We start from the raw sequence: 23485 nt of genomic DNA, 5'->3' as shown, positions 1-23485 counted from the left end.
TGAAGTCGAGGGGTAAGGCTTCCCCTTCTAACTTGCTCTATCTCCTCCTTTCTCCATTTTAGTGAGGCTTATCTTTATTAATATTCACAGGAACAAATAATGCCTGAGTTTGTCTTAAAGACTGAAAAACAAGGCCAAGGGAAGAGTGTGGGAAAAGAGGAAAGGGCAGCATTCGAAGCAAACAGAAGTAAACACAGAGCATTCAGACACTTCCAAGGATTTGCTGTAACCTGAACTAAGATGGCAAAAGGTTAAGTGGTGGGAAAAGAGGCCAGACTCAATAGTTTATTGAATGATTCCAGGATTTTCCCTCCCAAAGGTAATAGGCTGCCTTAAATAGATTTCAGATAGGAGAATAAGCAGCGTTTTCTCTAGAAAGATCATTCGGGTAGCATTATAGGAGATGGTTTGGAAGCGGGAGAAAATGGAATCAGCGAGGTGAACTATAGAACTGTCGAAGAGATTGGAGCAGGCAGGAGAATTAGTGACAGACACTGTGAAAACATCTCTAAAGACCCACCCTACACAGAAAGACTTCCCTGATTCTGTTAGTTTTCAACGTCCACCTCCCACCCCACCTCCACCCACATTCCTACAGCGCTTGTGAAATCTGTGGCCCAAATTTATGTACGTGATTATCTTTTATTTTACTCCCTAGCTGTTTCCTGTACATTACTCAAGTCTCCCTAGTTAATACAAGAAGAGTTTATGGAATTGAAATGGCTTGTAAGTCGTCCAAGGCCCAATAATGCATTCTGCCGCGCCGGGTAGTCAGGCCCAGTTCATAGCTAGTAGAAGGAGGAGCACTGATTGAGTCATTTCACCCTCTTGCCCATCAAACTGTCGCCCATCCGGGTGACCTAGCAGGAGAAAACCACAAGAGGAGCTGAGGTGCCAACCACAGCTATTAGACCCTTTACGCCCACCAGAGGGCGCTCTCTCCTGGCGCTCTTGCTTCGAGAAGCCCCAAGCAAATGAACCCTGACGTATTTCGGCCCTCTGCTGTTGCCGTACTCCCAGAGAGTAAACAGGAAGTAGAATTCAATGGTCGGGTGAAAAACACCGAGGACCCAGAAGGGATTCACTCCCGCGGTAACTTGCGCTTTCCAGGGAGTCTGCCCTCTGTTTCTATTTTTGGCACTCCTGCGCGCGTGCCTACTCCAGTGAAGGTATTTTGCCCTGAGCCCGCTCTCACCTCTTTATACAGTGTCCCCAGAATCATGGCCGAATACTCCTATGTGAAGTCCACCAAACTTGTGCTCAAGGGAACCAAGGCTAAGAGGTAAGACCAAAGTTTGTGCGGGAGTTTGTGCGTACTCCGCCCTCCCCTCCCCCGCGGAGACTCTTGCGGAAGCCTTAAGAGAGCTGTTATTCATGCTCCCAGCCCCTGGGCCTGGCCCCTGGTGCCACATGGATTGATGCTGCGACTCCGTTCCTGGCACCTGGACAGACGCCGCCCCAGAGACGCGCCATGACTGTCGCGCCTTCAAAAGGGAGGAGACAGGAGAGCGAGACCCAGGAGCCACGAGTTTGGGTCCCTTGATAAGGTTCCCCTCCAGACCTCCGCATGATGGGGTCTTAGTCTTATGATGTAGGCCATAACAATGAATTCCTTTATTAAAAGCCATTATTTTCACTCTTGTCTCCCGCCTCCCCCAAAAGATTTTAATTTTTTTTTTTATTTTTTTAACGTTTATTTATCTTTGAGACAGAGAGAGACAGAGCATGAACAGGGGAGGGGCAGAGGGAGAGGGAGACACAGAATCTGAAACAGGCTCCAGGCTCTGAGCTGTCAGCCCAGAGCCCGACGCGGGGCTCGAACTCACGGACCGCGAGATCGTCGCCCGGCGAAAAGTCGGCCGCCCAACCGACCAAGCCACCCAGGCGCCCAGATTCTTAATTAATTTAATACAATATGCAAATGTGCCTTTTGAGAGGGGTATGGGCTCACATCTCGACTGCCACCAGTGGCGACTGCCACTGGTGACTGGCACCAGTTTTGCGATTTGTGGCAAGTTCGTTAACATTCTTGAACTTCCATTTACTCATTTATTAGGAAATATTAGTGGTACTATAAAAGAATTCTTAGGATTAGATACCATGTACAGTAACTAGAGCCAAATGCAAGCAAAGGTTGTAGTGATTTATAATTAGTAGATTTTTAGGAAAAGGTATCTGCCCATTCCAATCTCCACCTCTCTTTATACCTGGCCGATTTGCTCAGGATTGATTATTCATACAAGCGTGAAGCATTTCATCCTGTCTCAGGGACAGTGTTTGGTACTTTTAGGTAAGATAAAAGTGTCAAGGAGCAAGCTGAAACCTCTGCCGTTGGGAACTCTGCCTCGGAGTCTGGAATCACAAAGAATTTATCCGGAATAAATCTGAAACTTGTACTCTCTGATTTTACAGGAGAGATGGGAGTTAACTTCTGAAAGTTTATGTTATGGTGAAAATACAAACAAGTGTATCTTATAATTATCACAACTCTATCTTAATTAACACACATACAGCACTTACTATGTGCCAAGAACTATTCTAAGCACTTTGCTTGTAACTTTTTTTTTAACCACCCCTGGATTTTTTTCTTTCTTATTACTGAGATATAATAGATATACCATAAAATTCACCTTTTAAAGTACGGTTTTGTGGTCTTCAGTGTGTTCACAAAGTTGACCGCTATCAAGTCGCAGAACATTTTCATCATCTTAGAAGGAAACCCCATAATCATTAGCCGTCACTCTCCATTTCACTCTTCCCCTAATCTGCTTTCTGTCCATATCAGTTTGTCTGTTCAGAATATCTCCTATAGAGTCCTACAGTATGCGGCCTTTTGTATCTGACTTCATCCACATTGTAGCATGTATCACTACTCTTATTTTTATGGCTGAATAATATTCCACTGTATAGATACAACACATTTTGTTTATCTATTCAATAGTTGATGGACATTGGGTTGTTTCCACTTTTTGGCATTATGAATAATGCTGCTATGAATATTGTTATAAAATTTTCGTGTCGACATGTGTTTTCATTTCTCTTAGGTATATACCTAGGAGTAAATTGTTAGGTCATATGGTAACTCTGTATTTAACTTTTTGAAGAACCCCAAACTGTTTCCTAAAGTGGTTATACCATTTTACATTTTTACCAGCAATATATGAAGGTGTGAGTTAACTCTCAGTCCTCACAGTAACCTTAAGAGCAGTTAAATTATTATCCTCATTTTATAGGTGAGAAACTGACAAGAGATTAAGTAGTTTTCCAGAAGTCAGAGAGCTCAGAAATGACAGTATCAGGATTAAAAAGTCAGTCTGGCTCCAGAGTCTGTTCTCTTAACTATAACACAATACATACAGGATCAGAAGTGAGTTCTCAGGATTAGAAGTAAGAGGGTATATCAGTGTAGATAACTGTAAATCAATAACTCATAAATCTATGGTCAGCTTAAAAGATTCCTCTAAGATTCCATTTTGTGATACTTAACATCAAATTCATATTTCTAAACTCATCTATATGAATTATCTCCTGCAGTAAGAAGAAAAAGAGCAAAGAGAAGAAGAGAAAAAGAGAAGAAGATGAAGAAACTCAGCTTGATATTGTTGGTAAGTTTACTTTTTAAAAATTTTTTACGTTTATATTTACTTTTGAGACAGAAAGAGACAGAGCATGAGTGGGGGAGGGGCAGAGAGAGGGAGACACAGAATCCCAAGCAGGCTCCAGGCTCTGAGCTACCAGCACAGAGCCTGACACGGGGCTTGAACCCATGACCACGAGATCATGACCTGAGCCGAAGACCGACGCTCAACTGACTGAGCCACCCAGGTCCCCCAGTTTTCTATACTTTACTCTGCAAAAAGTTAACACAGGTTGAGATGCCTTTAAAAATATTTTCTTAGGGACACCTGGGTGGCTCATTCAGTTGAGCATCCAACTCCGGCTCAGGTCACGATCTCTCAGTCTGGAAGTTCGAGCCCCGCATCGGGCTCTGTGCCGACAGCTCAGAGCCTGGAGCCTGTTTCAGATGCTGTGTCGCCCTCTCTCTGACCCTCCCCCATTCATGCTCTGTCTCTCTCTCTGTCTCAACAAAATGGATAAACATTAAAAAAAAAAAAAAAAAATTCTTAGTTAGGGATTAAATAGTATAAAGAAAGTCAAAAGAACTTATGACCTGTTTATAGTTTTCTTAAAGTGTTCAATATTATTTACACTGTGGATCCCTTTTATTGTCTGCCACAGGAGATGTCATCCCTTTTTTTCATCATCAGAACAAAACACAGAGATCCCTTTTATTGTCTGCCACAGGAGATGTCACTGATCCCTTTTTTTCATCATCAGAACAAAACACAGAGAAAGGAAACGCAGCTCTCTGATTTAAAATACGATAATGCCATAATATCCTAGAGATTCTGAACATAATTTTAAAGACCTGCTATAAATATTATCTAATCAAATATATTTCACAAATTATTTTCTTTGAATGTCTATGCATTTTAATTGTAGAAGCCAGTGATATGCATGTCCCTAAAGGAACAGTAATGGATAGTAAAAGTGATTATTTTGTATACCGTGAAATGAATGAAAATCTTAATTGAACAGAACAGAGCATCTCAGTGGCCTGTAAATGGTACCAGAGATAGTAAATGGTACCAGAGATAAACTGACCCAAACACATTTAACCATCCTGTTTTCTATTCAGTCCTTCTATCCTTTCCACATCTATACTTTAAGGCAATTTTTTTCCTCTTTTAAAACTGGGCCAGTTGCATTTTGAAATTTCATAAATTATGGCTCCTTTACATTTTATATGAAATGGTATAAAGCTAATATTCTAGAAAATCTCACTTTATTTTGAAATAGCAAATCAACAATTCTCAAATTAGAGTAAATATTTTGGCTAGATATCTAGACATGGAGCTGCTATGTCAAAAGATAGGTGAATATTTAACTGTATAAGAAACCACCAAGAATTTTTGAAAGTGGTTGCACCATTTTATACCCCTCACCAAGAATTAATACAGTTCTGTTATCAGTCTTTGCTCCCAGTCTGTGGTTTGACTTTTAATTTGCTGAAATGGAATTTTTCTAAAAGCAAAAGTTAGAAATTTTTTTCAACTGTAATAAAATTCACACGTAACATTGTATTAGTGTTAGGTGTACAACATCATTATTTGATATATATATACATATATATATAAGTTTTTAGTTTTTATAAAACTTTATTACCTTTTTTTTTTCTATTATGGCTACCACCTTATGTCTTCAGTCTAAGAAATTAACACTTACCCCAAAGTCATGAAGAAAGTCTTATATATTTTCTTTAAAAGTCTTCATAGTTTTAGCTTTTACATTAGATCTCTGATCTATTTCAAATTAATTTTTGGTATGGTGTAAGGAGTCAGGGTTTTTTTTTTATGTTTATTTATTTATTTTGAGGGGGGTGGTGCAGAGAGAGAGGAAGAGAAAGAGAATCCTAAGCAGGCTCCACACTCTCAGCACATTGCCAAACCTGGGGCTTGAACTCACAAACTGAGATCGTGACCTGAGCTGAAATCAAGAATTGGATGCTTACTTAGCTGTGCCACCCAGGTGCCCCAGAGGTTCTTTTTTCATTTTTTCATATTAATATCCAATTGTTCCAGCACCACTGTTGAACACTTTCCTTTTCCATTAAACTTCTTTGATATATTTGTCAAAAATCAGTTGACTTTATGTGTATTGACATATTTCTGTTCCATTGATTCGTCTGTTATTCTACTGATACATTTGTCTTGATTACTGTCACTTCATAATGTTTTGAAATCAGGTGATGTCTTCAAGGTTTATCCATATTGTAGCACGTGTCAGAATTTCCTTCATTTTTAAGACTGAATAATACTCCATTGTGCACATTGACGACATTTCGTTTATCCATTCATCTTTCAATGGACACATGGGTTGCTTCCACTTTTTGACTGTTGTGAATAATTCTGCGATGAATATGGCTGTACAGATACCTCTTCAAAGCAAAGCTTTCAATTCTTTTGGTCATATATCTGGAAGTGGAATTGCTGGATCATATGGTAGTTCCGTTTTCAGTTTTTTGAGGAAACTCCATACCGTTTGCACAGTGGTTGTACCATTTGACATTCCCACCGACAGTGCATGGGGGTTCCATTTTCTCCATATCCTCACCAACACTTATTATTTCTGGTTTCATGATAATACCCATCATAATGGGTATGAAATGGTATCTCATTATGGTTTCGGTTTGCATTTCCCTAGTGATTAGCAATATCAAGCAATTTTCATGTGCTCATTGGCCATTTGTATATCTTCTTTGGAGAAATATCTATTCAAGTCCTTTGCCCATTTTTTGAACTGAGTTTCAAGTGTTCTTTATATATTCTGGGTATTAATCCCTTAATAGATATGTGATTTACAAATATTTTCTCCTATTCTGTGGGTTGTCTTTTTACTCTGTTGATAATGTCCTGTGGTACACAAAAGATTTTCATTTTGATGAGTCTAATTTGTCTTAGTTTTCTTTTGTTGTTTGTGCCTTTGGTGTCCTATGAAAGAAATGATTGCCAAATCTAATATCATGAGGCTACTACCATATGTTTTCTTTTAAGAGTTTTATAGTTTTAACTCAAAAATTTAGGTCTTTGATCCATTTTGAATTAATTTGTATATATGACATTAGGTAAAGTCCAACTTCATATAAGTGAAAATTTTACTAATTTTTTATTGGTTACAAAAAGCCTTCCCTGTTTAGATGAATAGGAAATCTTGTGCAGTGTGATAAATTCAATTTTTAAAAACTTTGTTGTATGGAAATTTTCAAACTAATACATAAGTAGAAAAAAATAATGAATTTCCCATGTGCCCATACCCCCGTCATTAGTAATGATCATTATTTTGACAGTCTTGTTTCATTTACATACTTTACCACTCTGAAATAATACCCTATACGCACTTCTTTCTGGAGAATTTTTATTTTATTTTATTTTATTTTATTTTATTTTATTTTATTTTGTTTTATTTTTTTAAATGTTTTATTTATTTATTTTGGGAGAGAGAGAGTACGCACGAGCAGAGGGAGGGGCAAAGAGAGGGAGAGAGTGAATCCCAAGCAGGCTGTACACCATCAGCATGGAGCTTGACACAGGGCTTTGTCTCATGAACCATGAGATCATGACCTGAGCTGAAATTAAGAGTTGGACAACCAACTAACTAAACCATGCTGGCATCCCCTGGAGAATTTTAAAGTAAAACACAGGTATTATGTCATTCTATCCATGTATATACATAAATGTACATTGCTTATAAAGTCAGTCTCTCTCTCTCTCTTCTGTTTTGCTCTGCCTTTTAATACATAAGAGTATGTCATTATCAGACCTAACAAAATTAATAAGAATTCCTTAATGTCCATCTAATATCTTATTAATGACTGATACATTTCTTCTTTAGCTAAAGTACAATTTAGTTTCATACTCAACAGAGAAAATGTGAAAGCTTTTCCTCTAAGACCAGGAACAAGACAAGGATACCTACTCTTGCCGCTTGTATCCAACACAGTATTGGAAATCCTAGCCAAAGCAAGTAGGCAAAAAAGAAAAAAGAAAGAAAAAGCATCTAGATCAGAAAGGAAGAAATAAAACTGTCACTATAGACTGATGATATGATCTTATATATAGAAAACCCTAAAGACTCTACCAAAAAACTGTTAGAACTAATAAATGAATTCAGTAAAGTTGCAGGATACAAAATAAACATACAGAAATCTGTTGCATTTCTGTATGTTAATAATGAATTACCAGAAAGAGAAATTAATCCCATTTACAATTGCACCAAAAAGAATAAAATACCTAGGTATAAATTTAACCAAGGATGTGAGAGACCTGTACTTGAAAACTATGACAGTGATAAAAGAAATTGAAGAGAACAGATAAATGGAGAGATCCCATGCTCATGGAACGGAAGAATTGAACTGTTAAAAGCAATTACCCCAAGGCAATCTGCAAATTCACTGCAATCCCTATCAAATTTCCAGTGGCATTTTTCACAAATAATGAATAAACGATCCTAAAATTTGTATGAAACCACAAAGACCCCGGATAGCTAACAAGCTAGAGAAAGAATAAGGCTGGACGAACCATACTTCCTGATTTCAAACTATTACAAAGCTGTACTAATCAAAAAGGTTGTGTATTAGCATAAAAACAATACATAGATCAATAGAACAGAAAGAACAAAAAGCCCAGAAACAAACTCATACAATAAACATAGAAATGCATATATCTTTTTGAATTAGTATTTTTGTTTTCTTTGAGTAAATACCCAGTAGTGGAATTCCTGGATGCCATGGCGATTGTATTTTTAAGTTTTTGAGGAAACCCCATACTCTTTTCCACAGTGGTTGCTCCACTTTGCATTCCCACCAACAATGCGCAAGGGTTCCTTTTTCTCCACATCTTTGCCAACACTTGTTATTTCTTGTCTTTTTTAGTTTAGCCATTCTAACCGGTGTTAAAATCCTATCTCATTGTGGTTTGAATTTGCATTTCCCTCATGATTAGTGATGTTAAGCATTTTCAGCGTGTCTGTTGGCCATCTTTATGTCTTATTTGGAAAATTTTCTATTCAGGTCCTCTGCCTATTTTTTAATTGGATTATTTGGATTTTTTTGGTGTTCACTTGTGCAAGTTCTTTTTTTTTTTTTTTTAATTTTTTTTTTAAGGTTTATTTTTTATTTTTGAGACAGAGAGAGACAGAGCATGAACAGGGGAGGGTCAGAGAGAGAGGGAGACACAGAATCTGAAACAGGCTCCAGGCTCTGAGCTGTCAGCCCAGAGCCTGACGCAGGGCTAGAACTCACAGACCGCGAGATCATCACCTGAGCTGAAGTCAGATGCTTAACAGACTGAGCCACCCAGGCGCCCCCGCCCCTTTTTTTTTTAATCTTTTTAAGGTTTATTTTTTATTTTTTAGAGACAGAGCATGAATGGGGGAGGGTCAGAAAGAGAGGGAGACACAGAATCTGAAACAGGTTCCAGGCTCTGAGCTGTTAGCACAGAGCCCGTTGTGTAAGTTCTTTATACAGTTTGGATATTAACCCCTTATTGGATGTATCACTTGCAACTAGCTTCCCCCATTCAGTAGATTGCGTTTTTTGTTTCGTCGATGGTTTCCTTCACTGTGCAAAAGCTTTTCATTTTGGTATAGTCTCAATAGTTTAATTGTGCTCTTGTTTCTTTTGCCAGAGGAGACATATCTAGAAAAATGTATCTATGACTGATGTCAAAGAATCGGGAGGGATGGATACTTGCCTATGTTTTCTTGTAGGAATTTTATGGATTCAGGTCTCACATTTAGGTCTTTATTTTGAATTTATTTTTGTATATGGTGTAAGAAAGAGGTCCAGTTTCCCTAGTATCGTTTGTTGAAGGTTGTCTTCCCCATTCTATATTCTTGCCTTCTTTGTCATAAATTAATTTACCATAAAAGTGTGGCTTATTTCTGGACTCTATTTTGTTCCATTGATCTATGTGTCTGTTTTGATGCCAGTATCATATTTTATTACCACAGCTTTGTAATATATCTTAAAATCTAGGATTGTGACACCTCCAGCTTTGTTCTTCTTTTTCAAGATTGCTTTGGCTCTTCGGGATCTTTTGTGGTTCCATAAATTTTAGGATTATTCTAATTCTGTGAAAAATGTTAGTATTTTGATAGGGATTGCATTTATGTGCAGCATAAATAGGGGAATAGGTGGAATAGGGGAATAGGGTGAAAGAGAATTAAAAGTACACTTACCTTGGGGCACCTGGGTGGTTCAGTCGGTTGAGCGTCCAACTCTTGATTTCGGCTTAGGTCATGATCCCACAGTTTGTGAATTCGAGCCCCACATTGGGCCTCTGTGTTGACGGTGTGGAGTCTGCTTTGGATTCTCTGCCTTCCTTTCTCTCTGCTCTCTCTCTCTCTCTGCTCATTCGTACTCTGTCTCTCAAAATAAATAAACATTAAAAAAATTTTAAAAAATAGTACACTTATCTTGATGAGCACTGAGAAATGTATAGAATTACTGAATTATTATAGTGTACATATGAAACTAATGTAACACTGTATATTAATTACACTTGAATTTTAAAATGAATAAAAAAAAGAAACCCATTTCTATTTGTATATCTAGTGTATATAGCTTCTCATTTTGTTTCTAATCTAAAATCTTGGTTAAGAATACTGTGCTAGACCATAAAAAAAAGAATGAAGTCTTGGCATTTGCAACGATGTGAATGGAGCTAGAGAGTATCATGTTAAGCCTAGTAAGTCAGAGAAAGACAGATACCATATGATTTCACTCATATGTGGAATTTAAGAAACAAAACAGATGAACACAGGAGAAAAAAGAGAAAGGGAGAAGCCAGAAAACAGACTCTTTAACTATAGAGGACAAACTGAGGGTTGCTGGAAGGGAGGTGGGTGGGGGCATGGTGACAGGTATTAAGGAGGGCAGTTGTTGTGATGAGCACTGGGTGTTGTATGTAAGTGATGAATCACTAATTTATACACCTGAAATGAAGATTACACTGTATGTTAACTAACTGGAATTTAAATAAAAACTTGAAAAAAAAAAATACTGTGCTGGGAAGTCTTTCTGGAGGGTTACATAAGAAACAGGTTATAACAGTCATTGCCTCTGAAAAGTAATCATGGATGACTGGGGGATGGAATGAAAGAGACTGTTCTCTATCATTTTGTGTCTTCACATGCTCTGCTATTTCATGTTAGAAAAAAAATGTAATCTTCATTGTGGTGGTAGTCATATCTATACACATACATATATAAACACCCAGATGAGTATGTGTAAAACTGATGAAATCTGAATAAGGCTCATGGTTTGTATAAAGGGTAACCTCCTGGTTTTGATATTGTACTATATAGTCATGCAAGGTGTTACCACTGGGAGAATTGAATAAAGGGTATAGAGATTGTTGTGTATTGTTTCTTACAACTGCAAAGTCGAAAGTTTTAAAAAATAAGTTACAACAGCAAGAACAAATAATTTGTATCAAATCTAACAAATTTAAAATACTGATTTTACTTTTTAGGAATCTGGTGGACAGTAACAAACTTTGGTGAAATTTCAGGAACCATAGCAATTGAAATGGATAAAGGAACCTATATACACGCACTTGATAATGGACTTTTTACACTGGGAGCTCCACATAAAGAAGGTTTGTGTCTAGTAGAAGCAATGAGAAGGAAAAGACCACTGACACTATATATTTTATGACATTCATTCACTTAGGCCAAATTCTAACTAATATCCAGTATATTCCAAAGAAACAAATCCATTGCATTTGACTTTTCACCTTTTTTCCTTCCTTAATATTTACCACATATTGACAGATCCTTCTTTTTTAGTCATAAGCATTTGAAAACATTCTATATGGTTCCAGAAGAGTATCTCTAGAAATTGAAAACAATATGAATAATTTAAATTGAAAGGGAAACCTGGTTGAGTCAAAGCTTTGATTCCTTTATTCTTTAGATCTCTTACCAAAACTAACCTAGAGCATTATTGACAACTTAAAGTTTTGTTATTCCTTCTAGCACATCAGAATAAGCACTAATGAGATATGAAGTAACTGAAGATAAAAGCAGTATGTTTTGGTCTGAATGTCCATCCCTTGAATAAGTTAAAGCATTTACTTTTTTAAATACTAAGTGCTTATTTGTCTATGTACTGAGTGCATTTTATATATATATATTTTTAAGTTTATTTATTTTGAGAGAGAGAGAGAGAGAGCACACAAGCAGGGGAAGGGCAGAGAGAAAGAGAGACAGAATCCCAAGCAGGCTCCGCATCATCCACGCAGAGCCTGATGCGGGGCTCAAACTCACTAACTGCAAGATCATGACCTGAGCCGAGATCAAGAGCCAGACACTTTTTCTTTATTTATTTAGGAGCCGGACACTTAACCAACCATGCCACCCAGGCATCCCTGTACTGAGTGCATTTTAAAACACAAAAAGAAAATAACTTTTTTTAATGTTTATTTATTCTTAGAGAGAGCACGATGTGGGAGGTACAGAGAGAGAGGGAGACACAGAATCCGAAGCAGGCTCCAGGCTCTGAGCTGTCAGAGCCCAACACAGGGCTCAAACTCATGAACTGTGACATTATGACCTGAACTGAAGTTGGATGCTTAACGCATTGAGCCACCCAGGTGCCCCAAAAAGAAAATATCTTATAAGCCTAAGCATCATGCTGACTTACCTATTCAGGATGTAAAACTAATATTGTAGTTAACAAGGAGATAAAGTAGATCTTGATACTTTGAATCTGAATAGCATATTGTATCAAAATATCAAAATACTCTTAATTAATTTTAAGGGAAAATATTTTTTTTAAAGCTGAAGAATATCTTTACATGTATATTTGTAACAAATGTCAAATTATTTCAAAATGCTTTTTTCTCCATAGTTGATGAGGGCCCTAGTCCTCCAGAGCAGTTTACAGCTGTCAAATTGTCTGATTCCAGGTAACTAAGTTGAACTATAATTAATAACCTTTTATTTTTTTCATTTTATTCACTGAAAAATTCCAACATATAGCTAATTAATTAAGTCAACTTAATTCCACAGAGTAATTTTGAGGTAAAAAACAAAACAATCCTTTTGAAGTGTATTTTGTGAAATTTTAAACTTAGAATATGTATATATCCCATATTTAGGTATTATTAAATTTCATTTGCAGTTACTGTGTCTTCGAAAGAGAATTAAAGCTCCAAATAAAAGCATACACGATGCTTTATATAATAAAGCATCGTGTATGCAATATATAATATTAGGCTAGAAAAAAATGAAGATTAATACTGTCACAGGCCAAATAAGATGTAGATTAGAAGAAAGATCATGTGAAGAAAACAGATATAAGACACAATGGAGTCTGATGTTATTGTGATATGTAAACTCACTGGTCAGAAGTCAAGAGATAAACAGGAAGATAGAAGAAAGGAATATTGTTAAAACCAGTAGAGAATGTTACATAGTCATAAAGAGCAAAAGAATATTTTACTCACTATTTTTACAACCATTTCATAAGCTGACTTTTTATATTCTCACAGTGCAAAAGTACAGAATGATACTTTGGGTAGTACACGCAGAAATGGAATTTCAGTATTCTAATAATTAGCTGCATCAACATGATAATGATTCGTATTATATTAACTATAAGTGAATATAAAATCAATCCCTTGGCATCATAAAGGATTGGTAAACTAAGAAGTTAGAAACCATATTTTTTTCTTTAAAAAAATCACATTATTACTTCTATACTTTCTTTCAGTGGCAAATAAGTATGGTGGAAGAATAAAAGCAGAAGAATAATCAATAAACACTAACTTCTTTACAACTGGGGGAAAAAACATAAAAAGGGCAAACAAAAATATTTGCAATAACCTTAACAAGCAATGAATTTTTATTCTTCACATGTGTGTATAGGATTCATAATACTAAGAAAAAAAAAATAGACCCCAATAGAAAAATGAACAAAAAGATAAAAACTAAAAAGGAAAGAAAAAGAAGTACAAATGTCACTTATAATGATTAAAATATAAAATAGGATACTATTTTTCCTATATCTTGTATTCCAGTTTTTTTAAAGTTATAACATTAAATAAGATCTGTGATAAAACAATACTCTCCTCTTTTGAGGTGAGAATGTTAAGTTGATAGAATTTTTTTTCTGGGAAGTGACTTGATAGCATGCAACGGGAGCTTTATAATTAGAATATAAAATTATGTCGAGAGAACTACACTTTCTGATATGGTAGTCACTAGGCACATATGCTTTTGATAATTTTCATTTTTAAATTTTTGGATTTTTCTGGAATTTTATTATACACACCCACATTTATTTTTATGTTCCATATTTAATTTTCTTTTTCTTAGTCTGTAACATTTCTTTTCTGTTAATCTAAAGAATTGCCCTGAAATCTGGCTATGGAAAATACCTTGGTATTAATTCAGATGGACTTGTTGTGGGGCGTTCGGATGCAATTGGACCAAGAGAACAATGGGAACCAGTCTTTCAAGATGTAAGTGCTATTGTTGTTTATAATAAAGCTTCTTGTCAAGGTAAGATACAGTCTTTAACAGTCAATGAGAGTATATATTCTAAAAAACAACAAAAAAAGAATGTAATAATATCATACATTAAATTGGAGAAAACCAATATGAACTCATAACCTTAAAAAGATGTCACAAAAAAAGATGTCAAAAAATAGTACAACACAGCAAAAGAAATAATCAACAAAATGAAAAGACAACCTATAAAATGAGAAAATATATTTGCAAACTGCATTTCTGATAAGGGATTGATATCCAAAATATATTAAGAACTGATGTAACTCAATATCAAAAAAAACAACCCAGTTTTAAAAAATGAGCAAAAGACATGACTAGACTTTTTTTTCCCAAAAAAGATATATGAAAAGCCAACAGGTATATGAAAAGATGCTCAACATCGCTAGTTGTTAGGGAAATGCGAACCAAAAGCACAGTAAGATGTCACTTCATGACCCTTAGCATGGCTATCTTCAAAAAGACGAGAGATAAACGCTTTTGAGGATGTGGAGAAAAGGGAACCTTTGTGCATTGTTGGTGGGATTGTAAACTAGTACAACCAAATGGAAAACAGTGTGGAGGCTCCTCAAAAAATTAAAAATAGAATTACCACATGATCCAACAATCTCGTGTCTGAGAATATATCCAAAGGAAACAAAAAGACTAACTTGAAAAGGTATCTGCACCTCCATGTTTATAGGGGTATTATTTACAAGAGCCAAGACATGGAGACAAGTTAGGCATCCACTGACAGATGAATGGATAAAGAAGTTGTGGTGTATATATATATACACATATATACATACATACACACAATGGAATAGTATTCAGCCATAAAAGATGAGTAAATCTTGCCATGTACAACAGCATGGGTGGACCTTGAGGACGTTATGCTAAGTGAAGTAAGTCAGACAGAGAAAGACAACTGTAGGATCTCCCTTACATGTGGGATCTTAAATAATAATAATAATAATAATAATAATAAGATAAATAAATCACTTAAACTCAGAAAAAGACATTGGACTTGTGGTTACCAGAGTGAGAGGTGCTGGGAGCAAGAATTAGAGGAGGAAGGTGGCCAAAAGGTACAGACTTACAGTTACAAGATAAATACAATAAGTGCCAGGGATATAATGTGTAGCATGAGGACCACAGCTGACCTTGCTATATAATAAAGTGGAAAGTTAAGAGAGTAAATCCTGAGTTCTCATCATAAGGGGAAAATTTTTTTTTTCCATTTTATGCTTTCTTTTTATTGTAACTGCAGGAGATGATGGGTCTAACTAAACTTACTGAAATAATCATTTCACAACATGCGTAAGTCAAACCATTTTGCTGTGTACCTTAAACTTATACACAGTGATTTTGTCAGTTATATCTCAATAAAACTGGGGGGGAAATAGTGTAACAAAAATAGCAAAAATACTTTTGCCCACCATCATTTCTGTATACCCTTGGTGCCTGGATTCAGTTCTTACTTTTCATTAAAGATTCCAGATTTCTCAGAGGATAGCCCATTTTATGTCTTGGGGCAGGAAAATAGGATAGTTCAGGAATACCTTCTTAGGAGAAATTATGGATGCTTTCAAAAACATTAGAGACTGTGGTAAGAGAACAGTGGAGGAAGCTTATGGCCAGCTTGTGACAATCTGTGCATAAAATAGTAAATAGTGATAATAATGGTTCACTGAAATCAAATTAGTCTATAAACATCTGAGTTCATGGTAAAACTCAAAAGCAAATAGTGTACAAAAAGATAGTTTTAGTATAAAAGAAGGATGAAGATAATATATTAATTTTTATTGATCTTAGTAAATAGGCACTTAGCAGTGGAAGGATATTTTGTTAAGTCTATGTCTGTTTATTCAGAATACCTACGTTCCAAAGAAAAAAAATTATAATATATAAGTTCCTTTTCTGTTTGTGTAAGCAGTAAGGATTGAACAAAAATATACCAGAGCTAAAACAGTCTCCAAGCTAAAGGAGATACTATATCAAGCTCTATACAGAGTTCTATATAGCTCTATATATTTAGATCCATACAGAGCTAAAAGGAGGTACTGTATTGAGAAGAGGAAGGATAGGTAGCCACCAGTAGAAGAGGAGTTTGGTAACTGCATAGAACCATTGGGAATAGACAATAACGAATTCAAAATAGGATCCCACGGTGTTTCTGTATGCCAAACATCCCCCCAAAAGAATTATTTAGACTCATTCCCTCATCCCGTAGGATAAAATCTCTGGGTCAGTAACTTTCAAATTTTCTTTGACCTCAGTCCAGTGAGAAAAACATTTTTACGTTGCAGCCCAGTACACACATTGTACTTAATACCTATTTAATCTTCGTGTTGTGCACTTCAGTATTTTCTATTCTGTTGTACCTTTTTTGTGTTGTTTTGTTTTTTTTTTTTTTTTTTAAATACTGAGCAGGACCCACTAAATTGATTTCATGAACCACTTATGGGTTGCAACCCCTTCTAGGTGATCTTACCACTATAATAAGGTACTTTCAATACAAATTCTATCAACAGAAAAGACCAGTGTATCATCAGGCCAGCATGATGATAACCCAGATACTACCACTCATACAGAATGTTTGGGAAGTTCATTGCACTTTGTTTTGGGGAAAGACACTAACTTTTAATATTTAAATGAAAAAGACACATAAAAGTTCCTGATGGAACAAGGAAAACTTGATTGCTAAGAGGGATTCAGCTTTAAATTACGAGTTTAAATTACACTGGATGATACAGCCATACCCCGCACACCAAGCGTCGTCCAGATGGTAGAAAGCCCAGCCCTGGCCACCTTAATAAGAAAATCGGGGCGCCTGGGTGGCTCAGTCAGTTGGGCGTCCGACTTCGGCTCAGGTCACGATCTCGTGGTCCGTGAGTTCGAGCCCCGCGTGGGGCTCTGGGCTGATGGCTCAGAGCCTGGAGCCTGCTTCTGATTCTGTGTCTCCCGCTCTCTCTGACCCTCCCCCGTTCATGCTCTGTCTCTCTCTGTCTCAAAAATAAATAAACTTAAAAAAAAAAAAAATAAGAAAATCAATCACATCCACTGTTATTAGCCCTTTTGTAATTGAGTGTGATATAAAGTTATTCATACATTTTGTAATGATTATATTTGTAAATATTTTGTCCGTTTAAGGTACTCAAAGTTTTGCAAGTCATAATTAAGCCTTATATTTGTTAAGGAGATTTAATTAAATCTAGGTTTAGATACACGAGAAAATTCGTTTTCACGTTTTGCCTTTTAGAATCTGTATAACACAGTGGGCATTGAACAACTGAAAAGAGTATGACAAGGCGCGTGGGTGGCTCAGTCGGTTAAGCGGCCAACTTCGGCTTGGGTTATGATCTTGTATTTGAACTGCGCATGGGGCTGTCAGCACGGAGCCCACTTCAGATCCTCTGTCTTCTCTCTCTGCCCCTTTCCTGTTCATGCACTCTCTCTCTCTGTCTCTCTCAAAAATAAACATTAAAAAAAAATAAAGAGTATGAATATTTCTGTCCACATAAAAAAGTCCCTCAGACATTAATTCTTAACATTCTGAGCAGTAAATTCAAAGGCACCAAAAGTTAGCTTTTATTTTTATATTTTCTAATTATGAAGAAAATTTTACTTAAAACAGTACTATTTGAGTAAACTACTGTGAATTTTATAATTTGTATTGTTTTAAAAACTATTTTTCCAGCTGAACTAAATCATTTATATTCTCAATAGATCTTTGAGGCCAAAGGAAACAATTCTATTTCATCTTATTAACAGAATGAATATACTAAAAATGTTTATTGTGGTTATCTTTGAATAGTAAGATTATAGGTGATTTGGTTTTCTTCTCTGTATGTCTTTATTTTCTATGTTTTCTCCAAATTCTTTTTGCTGATTACTTTTAGACTTGGGGGTAAGAGTAGAATTTCATTCTCAAGATATAAGAATTATTTTGTAGGTATTCCTGTGACTTTTTTGTTTTGTTTTACAGGGGAAAATGGCCCTATTGGCCTCAAATAGCTGTTTTATTAGATGCAACGAAGCAGGTGATATAGAAGCGAAAAGTAAAACAGCAGGAGAAGAAGAAATGATAAAGGTAATCATGACTTTTTATACATTAATACATGTCACATATATATCTCTTTAAAATGTTGAATAGTCATTTGCCATCACTTTTAAAGATGTAATGCATAGTTTTTTATACTATGATCCAAATAACCTTTATTTTTAATTATAAATCCCATAACTGGTGGGTGGTTTGTACCATGCAGTAGAAAAATTACTCTGTATCTTACCCCCATGTATTAGTATTTTGCCACATGCTTTTTAGGCCTATATTTTCTTTTTAAAGCCTGAATTTTAAAATTTAGTTTTCTAAATAGGTACGTTACATGGTTCAAAATTTTTAAAATACAAACATATTAAGACATCACTGCTATCCTTCTGTACCTTCCAGAGTTTATAAAAAATGGATATGTTTATAATTTTCTACCTTTTTAGACTAACGTTAGCCTCCAATACACACTCCTTTAGAACTTGAGTTTTTTCCTTAACATTGTCTCTTGCAAATTTTCCCTTATCATGATGTATAAAATTTTTTTCTTGCTTTAAAATTAAGTAATTAATTTTATTTATTATTATTGAGAAACAGAGTGTGAGTGGGGGAGGGGCAGAGAGCAAGGGAGACACAGAATCCAAAGCAGGCTGCAGGCTCTGAGCTGTCAGCACAGAGCCCGACACGGGGCTCAAACTCACAAACCATGAGCTCATGACCTGAGCTGAAGTCAGACGCTTAACCGACTGAGCCACCCAGGCACCCCTTCTCTTGCTTTTTTAACAACTACATGATATTCCATTTTAGGGATGTACCATAATTGATTTAATCAGTTCCTTATAAATGCAAATTTAGGTTCCCTCCAGTCTTTTGCTCCTTCACACAGTGCTGTAACACACATAACTTTGAATATTCATCCTTCTTTAGTTGTGCAAGTGTATCTGAGGACACATTCCCACAAGCAGAATTACAAGGTATATGAAAAGCGTGAGTCATAACACTTTGCAGTTACGTAAACAAAACAAAAACAAAGCAGAAGCAAGTAGCTGCAGGCACTCTGCTGAAGGTGGCACATGCATCATCTTGAATCTTCCTTGTGCTCCTGGGAGGTAGCTAGTCACCTTACCTCTGAGGGGATGGCCTGTAGCCCTCCTTATATCCTTACCTATTTTGATCAGTCACTTCATGAAAGTCACACAGCTAGCTACAATGAGACAGGGATATGTACCCAGACCCAGCTGACTGGAAACTGACATTGCATACCACACCGCCTCTCCAGAAATAGGTCGTGAGAAAAATACTGGTGGATTTCTCACTTACCTAAAAGTATGCTTTTTGAAGAGAAACGATGCAAATAAAATGCAGTAACTCTGCACTTCATGGAAAAAACAATACTATGCCGTATTTGTCACTAATTACAACTGTTTCTAAATATCTAATTTTTTTTATGTTTATTTTTGAGAGAGCATGAGTGGGGGAGGGGCAGAGAGAGCGGGAGACACAGAATGCAAAGCAGGTTCCAGGCTCTGAGCTGTCAGCACAGAGCCCACCTCGGGGTTCGAATTCATGAACTGTGAGATGATGACCTCATCCAAAGTCGTACACTTAACCAACTGAGCCACCCAGGAGCCCCAACAACTGTTGTTAAATGAAGTACCTGTCGTATTTCCCTGGGTTCATTTGGTTAGTCAAGTATCTAGAAGCCCTGAGCAGTGATAATCCAAAACTCTTCCCACCTTGCATTTTATTTCGCAGGTTCTGCTAGTCTGTATCATCCATCCACCTTTGTAGCCTAACCTTATCGACCAGAGCACATTCCCTTCTGCCGAAAGTAGTGCAGTATTGTCACATGCACTGGCCAGTAATCTCCCCAGATCTGTAAGGACCCCACTGAGCAGACCTGTCACACACGTGGCGTTGGTGCATGCTTTATTGGTCACTGCTTTCTAAGCAGTCTTGGAATTGGGCTCGGGGCCACAAAGCTCACTTCAGAGATGTAAATCCTTGGAGATAGAATCCCAGTCCTTCGGGTTGCAAATTGTCAATTCCAAGGGCCTGACTTCTGTCCCCTTCTTGCCCTATTCCGTAGATCCCACTTGCTGTATCAGTTTATGGCATGTGATAGTAAATATCTGTCACAATTTATGAGGACATAAGGAAGATTTAGAAGGAGTGTATTCCAATTAGGTAAAAATGAGTTGTGTAATGTTACAAATTTTAATGGATTTGTGAATAGCCTATGCAAAGTAAAGTAACTACTATCTTAAATTTTCAGTGTTATAAAATAAACACTACAGAATAATTTGAATATTTACTTTGGTGCCACCATTAAATTAAATTATTGCCTAAATGCTCAGCAGGATCTGATCTATAAAATGTTTTTCTAAATAAATTTCTCCATGTCTGATGCAAGGGCTCTAGAGAAACATAATAGCAATTATTTATATAAATCATATATATAAACATATATACAAACATATCTAGAACCTGTCTTTTTCTGAATCTAATTGCTAAGTTGATTGTTTTCTTCTTTTGCATAAAAAATCATCTAGAGGGTTCTTACGAAATAAGTGGGGAAGGGGAAGATTCATGTATAACCTGTTGAGTTCTCTCCATTGTCCAGATTAGATCCTGTGCTGAAAGAGAAACTAAGAAAAAAGATGATATTCCAGAAGAAGACAAAGGAAATGTTAAACAGTGTGAAATCAATTATGTGTACGTATTATTTTCCTTTTCGACCTTACAGATTAGACGGGTCCTTCTCAAGGCCTGAACGACATGAGGCATAACAGACTAGGAGAAAGAACTAGGCTGAATGCTTTTCTTTTCTCAAAGCTTCAGTTTTCCTAATTATCCTGCTGGCTTTCAAAGCTAAAGTCACTTGGGTTAGTCTGTACTCCCTGTTCATTAACAGAATGACTATAGCTTATTAGTACATGATGCTGACCCAGTGTTCCAGAGCCAGCACTCGGGACCCCGGCCAACACCCCTCAGTGAAAGGGAGGCCTTGTAGTGCTGCGCAGGCCACTGCCCTCTGCGGGGAGGAGCGCTGAGGTCATCTCTGCAGCTGAAAAGCTGTATGTCATTAAAGAAATACAATTAATTTTTTTAAATAAATGAAAAACTTTTAAAATATTTGTAATTTCATGAGTAAACATGTATGATCAAAGTTTGAGGTGATTTTCAAGAAAGGCATTTTCTTAACAGAAAGAAATTTCAGAGCTTCCAAGACCACAAACTTAAAATAAGTAAAGAAGACAGTAAAATTCTCAAAAAGGCCCGGAAGGATGGATTTTTACATGAAACACTTCTGGACAGGTAGGTATATTTTTACTTATTTCCAGCCATTTTCAGGATCCAGTAGAAATGGCTTATGTGTAACCAGTGTTCTTTTTCAGTTATTACAGTTGTTAAGTTTTGGTCTTCTAATTTGTGAACATGGTAATGTTACTTACAAAGGACATCATAAGTCTAGGAAAACAGTACCAATAAAGAATATCTAAAAATAGCCAAGTTTCAAAAACTTACATATTTTGTGGTAAGAAATTCAGGTTTGACTGAAACTCCTTCATGAATTTATTTATCATCATCTTTTTATAACTATTAGAAAGAAGTAGTTAAATTTCAAAACTCAGTGGGTTCTAGTAGAGTAGTACAGCTTCCTAAAAATGAAGTAAAAATAAATCAGTTTAAAAATTATCAAGTATAAAATGAAATAAATGAAATGGAAGCACTTTTAACCAAGTTGAATTTAGAAGTGTGCAGGATATTTATCAGAGCACATTATTAATATTTATCTCTATTGCTATTCCTTTTTAGGTAAGTAATGTCCTAGATTTATAACATAAAAAAAATGAGTAGAGAGGGTTGGCTGTACATTTAGAACTGTAAATCAAGTAAGCACCAGAAGGAAAGAGAATGTGGTAATCTGCCACTCCTTCAAGTCCTGTGTTGCAAAATTAGTCTTAAAACATCTCTTTACATTACTTGATAAAGATGATGCTTCAGCATATATTTCCTGTTAACTGAGTCGATCATGTTGTTATCTGAAGTTAGTAAGTGATGTAAGAATTTTTCCTGCTGAGAAAGCATGTATCTGGTTTTAAGAAATAAGAATAGGATGTAAAAAAACAATACCAGAATGTGGACACAAAAGACATAAGGTCCGTGTGTTGTCACTTTTACCGCTTATGAAAATAGAAGATTGCCACCCTGTTAAATAGAAGTTTAGGGCATGCTTAAATTCAGAGGCAATTAAAATTCTATTATGGATTGAAAAAGCTCTTAGGCAACATTTCTTCAAGATTAGGAAAGGCTTTCATAAGAACAGAATGCATTTAGTATGAAACCTAACATTGAAAAGTTAAATTTTAATTAAAATATTTTGATATAAGTGGGATGGTGATATAAAAACCAAATTGAGAACACAATTTGAGTTTGAGTATATATTTAGTAGCTGACTATATATGGAATGTTTTACATAATTTTTATCATTTGTCTTTGTTTAAACAGGAGAGCCAAATTGAAGGCTGATAGATACTGCAAATGACCAGAATTTTTGTTTCTGTCTCCCCCTATTGTTTTTTTCTGAATAAAATAATCAATGGAAGTGTTTTTACAGAGGTCTTGGGCCATTATGGAATTACTGCTGAAATCGTAGCTAGTTTAAATAAGATTAATCAAGTTTAATTGAGATCTTCATGGATGTACTTTTTAGTTAACTGCAGTGTTTCACATGGAATTGAAACATTGAGTACATACTCAACATGCCACAGAATTTTTTTTCTTTTCTACATTTTCTGCCCTAAAGCATGAGGTGCTACTCTATGAACCTCATGTTTCCTGTGAAGCTTATGGAATGAATCTCTTACTGCTTTACAGTATTAGTTTATATTACTTACTTTCTACCACCAGTGCTTCATTGGTACCTTTAAAAGGAAGCTAGAAACTCCCAATCCAGTCAACAAGGCTTTGATTCTGCTTTCTAAATATTGCCCAAATCACACAAACCAAACAGATTATTAGACAGAGGGGTTGGGAGGAGAGAAAGAAATCAGGTATTAGGCAGTGAAATGGGAACAGGAAACATTACAAAAAAGCAAGTAGGCTCAGATTGGAGGATAAGAGTAAAATTGGGAAAATTCCCTACTTAGAACAGTTTACCCACAGTGCATCGGGTATTATGCTTTTGTCCTCACTTGTGGGATGGGATGGGATGGGAGCGGAGCTATTAAAGATATTCAGACACTACACATTGCTGATGTCTGCACATTGCTGATGTCTCTGCAGTGCTGAGACATCTTTATTCTTAGCCTCTTTCTG

General features: G+C 36.1%; 1 protein-coding gene across 1 annotated transcript; it reads left to right on the top strand.

The window, feature by feature from the left end:
- The first annotated feature begins 1004 nt into the window (after positions 1 to 1004).
- FRG1 (FSHD region gene 1) lies at positions 1005 to 22781 on the top strand. Its single transcript, XM_060653056.3, has 10 exons — positions 1005 to 1092; positions 1208 to 1282; positions 3535 to 3605; positions 11094 to 11219; positions 12473 to 12530; positions 13973 to 14087; positions 18101 to 18205; positions 20787 to 20878; positions 21371 to 21481; positions 22676 to 22781. Exons 2-10 carry the CDS (start codon positions 1221 to 1223, stop codon positions 22710 to 22712), a joined length of 777 nt encoding a protein of 258 aa, XP_060509039.1. The 5' UTR covers positions 1005 to 1092; positions 1208 to 1220; the 3' UTR covers positions 22713 to 22781.
- The last annotated feature ends 704 nt before the right edge of the window (positions 22782 to 23485 follow it).

This window comes from Panthera onca, chromosome B1, assembly GCF_046562875.1.
Source record: "Panthera onca isolate mPanOnc1 chromosome B1, mPanOnc1 haplotype 2, whole genome shotgun sequence".
Taxonomy (NCBI): Eukaryota; Metazoa; Chordata; class Mammalia; order Carnivora; family Felidae; genus Panthera; species Panthera onca.
This window is presented reverse-complemented; position numbering and strand designations above follow the sequence as displayed.